Source organism: Electrona antarctica, assembly GCF_951216825.1.
Source record: "Electrona antarctica genome assembly, chromosome: 15".
Classification (NCBI taxonomy): domain Eukaryota; kingdom Metazoa; phylum Chordata; class Actinopteri; order Myctophiformes; family Myctophidae; genus Electrona; species Electrona antarctica.
In genome coordinates, this window is record NC_136796.1 from 26,617,314 (window position 1) to 26,624,363 (window position 7,050).

Sequence of the window (7,050 nt, forward strand, 5' to 3'; positions counted from 1 at the left end):
AGGTTAAAGACATTGCATCAAAGCAATTAAGCATCAACAATGAAGTTGAGGGAAGCATCGGTGGCATGGCTCACAACATTAAATTGATTGACTGATTTAATAATTTATTGAACATAAATGTAATATACAGCAACAGGGTACACTCAGTCCAAAAGGGATAGCAGCAAGAAAAGTCCCTGCAGTCTTGTTTCCATTTAGGCCCTATGCAATCAATTGATTCAATTCATAAATATAAAAAATAGTGTCCTAATAAGCCAGTGTGTTAAGCCAGGAGCTTTAGGTTGATTCTCCCACTGGAGTTGGTAAGTGGGACAAGAGCCACGGGGGCTGCCGGTTCAGTGAAAGCAGGTAAGGTGAGGCGGCCGCGGGTATTCATGGTACGCTGCTCCAGAGACAGGGCTTCCTGCTTCCGGGACAGATCCTGGGACATGCGAGCATGGTGGAGCTCCAACCTCTGCAGAGAATGCCTACAGGTAGGTGGGGAAGGGGAAGTGAAGGGATTATATTTTTTTGCTGGAGCCATTAGCCATATGAGTCAAGCCTTTCATAGAGACTGATGCAAAAGTCACAACATGGAAAGGATAATTGATTGATTGAATACTTTATTAGTCAGAAATGTAAACAGCACGTGGTACAGTACGGCTAAAAGGATCCTATGTAATCAATTAATCAAGGATAACAGTCCAGGTGGCTGAGTGGAAATTGTACTGGTGTCTATCAGATTGAAAAGATAGAGCAATATGCAAGATTGAGCGGAGAGGTGATGGTCAGGGAAAAGGGAATTCCCACTTTGACAAAAGACAAGCCAATGCTGTGACTCACTGAGCCTCAGAGAGCTTCTGTTTCAGTGCCTTGATGGTGGCTTCCAGCTGCTTTACCTCGGCAACCAGCCCATGCTGAACCTAGAGAAACACAGGAAGTATAAAGCCAGATTTATACTTAGTGTGCTGGTGTCGTGCACCGGTTTGTGAGCATGTACTGTATGAGTAGATGTAGATCTGCTATTCTTGGCTTTAGAATCATTTCTAGGTAATGTTTTTTTATTTACTAAATAAAATCAAGAGAGCAACAAGCTCAACTAACTAACCAATCTATAATTTAAGTTATTAGTCAATTATAAACGTCATTTGTCATTTTTAAGCGGTGCAAGCTGCTAGTTGGTAATTTTATCACATTTCACATTGAATTGCCCGTTTTATTGATGGTGACAATATTTCCACCATTGAGGGCTCGACCTCAATGTAGCTCCTGATATTTAAGGTTGATGAATTTACCTAATTGAAATAGGATCTAAGGGGGAAAAAAATAAAAACAAACGGTTGTAATTTATATAACCCTGCAATGAGAGAGAGAAAAAAGGCTGGAGAAGAAATGCATTGAATTGTTTCAGTTTCTATGACATTATCATGCAGGTCTTGGTGCCATGGGACTGGGGTTACCTCGTCTCTGCACAGGTCCATGCCAGGTCTCATCGTTCTGTTCTCCAGTCTGGTGTGAGCCAGCTTCAGTGAACCCGTCTTGACCTGGAGGTCCTCATCTAGACCACGGATATCACTCTCCATCTCTGTGATCTCTTCCTGAGTCTGAACAATAGAATAGTCACGTCCTGAATACTGATATTAATACTGATTCCAGTTAAACAATACCACTGACTGTTCTGGTATCAACAGTAACACAGAGAGACAATGATACCAAAATCAATGAACTAGCCCATGCTTCTTATACAAATGCATACAGTAGGTTGATGCACTGGTCTAATTAAATCAACTCTTGGGGATACAAGGGGTGAGAGTATCCTGCTTGAGGAAAAATACAGCTCAACAATGATAGAATAGATGTTATATCTACTGGTATATGGTTAGCTCAACCATCTGGGCACCTAGGCTGCTGAGCCAGCCTGACGGTGTGCTGCGGGTTCGACTCCCGATCCCGACGGCCTTTGCTGCGTGTCTTCCCCCCCATCTCTCTCCCCATTTCCTGTCAGATTACTTTCAACCTACCAATAGGCCTATCTCACAGCCCGCTTTCCACGCCCACTTCCGGTAAATAGTGGTGTCATTTAACATTAGCATTTACACGTTTTTTTCTCTGGAGAATCTAAGTACATTTTCTAATGTAAAAATGTGACAGACCAATATTATTATGAAGCAAACAAGATGGTAAATCAGCTCGAACAGATAGAACAAACCTTACCTTGAGAAAACAAAAGTTGTAGACTTCTTAAATTACCTCTGTTAACATGTAGCGTCTATGGAGTGACGTCACGCTATCACCACTAGCCCCGAAAGGGGGCGTATTAAGGGGGCGGGGAAATTTGTGAGATAGGCTTATTAAAAAAAGGCAGAAAAAGCCCCCCCCCCAAAAAATAAATAAATAAATACAATTACATGAATAACTGACTTTACTCAATTGCCAATCCAGCTCATCACGGGCCTGGTCTTCGTGGTGAGTACGCTTGCGGAGGGCAAACTCAGTGGCTCTGCGCTGAGTCTCCAGTTCATTCTGCAGCTACGAAACACAAGAAAGAGAATTCACCCTCACTCAAGGCAAGAGTAATAGGGTGTCAGACTTAACGGTTCCTTAAGTTAACTTACAATCCTCTCTGAAGTATCCTTCATAAATAAAAAAATATGTGGGGCATAAATAAATCCAGCTGGAATTCCAATCAGCTTGAAGGAAACTCTTTTTTTTCTGGCAAATAGTATTGCCTCATAGTGTCATCAAACGTACCTGAGCCCTGGTGAGACTCATGTCTTCCCTGATCTGCTGTGAAAGCTGCATGGCTTCCTCAGCCCGAGACACGTTGTACTGGCTGAACTGCAGCCACTCCTGTGGGGTGGTGGAACTGCAATACAATGAATTTTGACAGGCTGATATTTTCTTCTTCTGAAGTCTGAAGCCACGTACAGTATAATGTAAGTTATGGCAAAATGGCTGCCATATGAAAAACATGATTTGTGTGAGGATGTGCATGGATAATTAATGAATCATTTTCATTTTCTCCCTCCATTTCGTTTTAATGTTGAAAGTATATAAAAAAAGATGAATGACCCCCCCCTCCCTTTCCAATTGGCCATTCCCCTGTTGTTCCTTGGAGACCACGGCCCCCACTTTGAAACCCACTTCCAGCTCACCCTGAGGGTATGCGAGTCGGATTGGTCTTCAGCGAGATGAAGTTTGATTTCACAGTCAAGGAGAGGCATGTCATATCGATGTCCAAGGCCTCCATCTTGTTTTGGAGATCAGCGGTCATCTGGTGACGTGCCTCTTGCAGAACACTGGGAGAAACCAAACGCAGTTGGGAGGAGAGCAACATGTGGCTGTCAATGTTTATTTAAACGTAACCCTTTATTTAACTGGAGCCTCTTGAATGGAACCTTTCTATGTTTTTAAATGTTGTGGGGATAGCTTGGTAGATGGATCCATAGAAACCCATGCACCAAAGCACTCACACACTCACACACTCACACACTCACACTCTCACACTCTCTCACACACACACACACACACACACACACACACACACACACACACACACACACACACACACACACACACACACACACACACACACACACACACACACACACACACACACACACACACACACACACACACACACACACACACACACACACACACACACACACACACGACAAACCTTCTTACCATAGCTGCTCAAAGGCCTTGTCAATGTGCTGCTGGAGAACTTGCTGCACTCTCTCAATCAGGCCCTTTTCTGCCTTCAGCTGCTCCGCCACAGGATCGGTGACCAGCTCGTAGCCTCGCCGACCCTCCCTCAGGGTCAAGCATTCCACGGTGACCTCCAGAGGCATCACTGTGGAAGCCAGCGCCTGTTCTGTCTGCTCTTTAGACTGTCACAAACAACAATCAAAACCGCTATTGTGAAATAAAAATCACACCCGTGTGAAGTATGGGGCGCTCTTATCATCATCATCAACATCATCATTAATTCATCATCTCATTCCGGCCAATCACAATTTGTGTCCTCATCTTCGTCTTCAATGTTTGTGATACGCAATGTTTGTGTTTACACAAACACTCAAAACTGGCCATTCATTGTTTAATGTTCAAGTGTTAGGACAAAGTTTGTGTTTACTTTACACGCACACTAAAAAGCTGGACATAGGCTATCGCCCCTCAAAAATGTAATCTCTGACTTTACGTGGCCAACCAGGGCCGTCGTCTACTATGATGTATGACTCCAAATGTGGGTAATGTTTCAGCCTGATCAGAGCCCAGTTGTCTTCCATTTTAAATTTAAAGTAAACATATGTGAACAAAGACAGACAGAGCCTAGACTGAGTTTTGTGTCATTGACAATTGTATACACAGTAAATGAGTAAAATCATCAGTGGACATCTGTACACTCTCATAGTTACAAATTGATATATTAATAAGGGGGATTTTACTGTGCAGTACTTATTGTACTTATAGTACACACACATACGGTACTTAATTGAAATTTGAATTTCCCCCTCAATATAAGGTTTCAAACTTTTAGCCATTCGGGCTCACCAGAGTCAATGCCTCCATCTCTTTGTCTACTTCCTGTGCACATGATTCCAAAGTCTCCTTCCAGCGGGCAACATCCCAGATCCTGTCACTCAGCCTCCGACAGGTATCGCTATCATCCCAGAATGTCTGCAAGAGAAAGATGGATATGAAACTAAGCAACGAAAGGAATAGACGTTTTGATGAATGTGGAGGAGAAAACTACCTTAGTTTACATACAGTATGCTTTGTGCAATCATGACTATGTAGGATTAAAAAGATGTATGTCACTCACTCATACAAGTATGCAGTGCAGGGAAATGTTCTGCCACCAATATAAAACAAAACAAGATATAGACTGTATTGAGTGTGTAGAATGTGTATAAAGTGTGTAAAGTAATGTTATTTTTGTGCAATTTGCTTTGACCCCCTTTTGCTTGGTGCTGTGTGTGTATGCCTGTGTGTGCGTGAGTGTGTGTGTGTGTGTGTAGCCCTCCTCTCTGGCCTCTGTGTGTGTGACACTGCTCAACGCACGCACGCACACACAGTGGCTAGGAGCCTAGGACCACTCAAAAATCTGCCTAACGATGATGATGGGTTTCTGAACTGCCCACAGCCCTCCTATGAGAAAGACTGAGTAGGGGGAAAAAATTTGTATTTTATCATAAACATTAGTGAGTATCAATTATATGCAGATAAGTTGAAAAGTGGTGAAGTGGTCATTTAAGCAGCTCCTTTTACTTCCAACTCTACAATTCTTTGAGGAGTGCCAAAAATAATGCCATTGATTCTTAAGTTTGAAACAGCACAGTCAGCACAGCAAACTTTCTCCAGCCTTCAACAGATGCAGACTGATTATTAGCTCAATTATAAATTACACAGTAGGTGAATCAGGTATTCACTTAGAGGGCAGGGTCAAAACAGTCAAAAACAGGCGAACACAAAATACTTCCAAATAAAACATAATCACATGGAAGGGCCAGCAAAACATGGAGTAGTCTACTCCTGTTAATACTGCGTTTGTCATAATGATGGATTATCTGGTGGGTTTGCTGCTCACACAATGCAGCAGCAGCAGCCTTGTCAACCCACCTTAATCGTGGTTTCATTGCGTAGAGTCCTCCCTTCTTGACGAATCTCGTTTGACACATGCCTCTCATGTTCTGCTGTGGCAGAGAGCTGATGGTTGTTGCCAGACCATTCTGACACGTTGTGGCGCAAAGCAGGCTTTGCAGGAATAGTAGACATCCTGCTATTGGGTTTAGGACAGAGGAGAACAACTATAAATATTTAGCAGGGTGGTCATAGCTTGGTACTCTTATAGCCTACTAGCTGTATTGAAGGGCGGTCGGATCGGGCTGACACCTTTGTATTCCAAATATGAAATCGTGATAGTCATAATGTCAGATGACTGACATCATAGGCCACATGAATTGATTGATTGATTGACTTTTTGTAAAAGTCAATTACAAAAACTGTTACTTTGTGGACGAAACCATGATAAAGCACTAAGACTTGTTTACAACAGGGTCTACCATTTTCAATTCATCAGAACATTTACGTACAAATACACATTCTATTTAAAAAAAATAGAAATCATCATACTGTATAAAGAAAGTAAAAAAGGGAAAAATACATGTACAGTAAGGGAAAATGGGGGCGAGGGAACGCAGACTTTATTTTAGGGGGGCCAGTTTCTAATTGCAGCCGTCCGTAGGTGCTCTCTGAGAGCGGTTTTGAAGGAGACTATAAGACTAAGGTATTCACATGTCTTAATGGCTGTTGGTGGGCGTTCCACATTTTAGTTGCATAGGAGCGAAATTAATTTAATCCCTTGTTTGAGCCGAATCGGTTGCACGTGGTTTGTTGAACTCCTTCTGGTGTTGTGAGTGTGGACTTCGTTGACATTAAGGAAGTATTTTATTTGGACAGGTACATGGGTATCTTGGTGGTGCATCGAATCTTGAAGACCAGACCCATTGAAAGTGCTGTACTCTGTCGTCAACCCTAAGCCATTTCAGCCTATCAAAATGGGCAGGACTGAGGTGGGTTCGAGGAGTATCTGAGCAAATTGGCTATTTTGTGCTAACACAAACATAAAATGCCATTGACAATGAATGGAGAATTTACGTCATATGTGGACGAGCAAATCGGCAATTTTCTCCTAACACAAACATTTTATGTCATTGACATGAATTTACGTCATATGTGTGAGCAAAATTATGATGATTCAGATACCTTTATTTGCCATTGTGTATACACACATAAGAATTTGTTTTGACAAAAAAGTGTTTATGTTTGACACATGCTGCATAGACCATGGGAACCAATGTCGCGGTCGGCTGTTTGCTTAACGATTTTGACAGCTACGGTGACATAGCCGCCGTACTTCCGCCTAGCGGAGCCGTCCTGTCGTTGCTTAAAGTCCCTGTTCTAGAGTGCAGTGCAGATGAGAGCGCCCCTCACTTCACATGGGTGTGATTTGTTTGAGGTGCGCTAGCCTAAACATTAAATTCCTATAAATAAAATTGACGA

The 7,050-nt window shown here is 42.5% G+C and overlaps 1 protein-coding gene across 1 annotated transcript; it reads right to left on the reverse strand.

The window, feature by feature from the left end:
- Positions 1-262: 262 nt before the first annotated feature.
- On the reverse strand, positions 263-5,763 carry tekt2 (tektin 2 (testicular); the record flags this gene model as incomplete). The annotated part of the gene is made up of 9 exons (XM_079522037.1): positions 263-467; positions 823-902; positions 1,440-1,583; positions 2,401-2,508; positions 2,731-2,845; positions 3,135-3,278; positions 3,670-3,875; positions 4,540-4,665; positions 5,608-5,763. The coding sequence occupies 9 exons, from the start codon at positions 5,761-5,763 to the stop codon at positions 263-265; spliced, it is 1,284 nt and encodes a 427-aa protein (XP_079378163.1).
- Between the last annotated feature and the right edge of the window lie 1,287 nt (positions 5,764-7,050).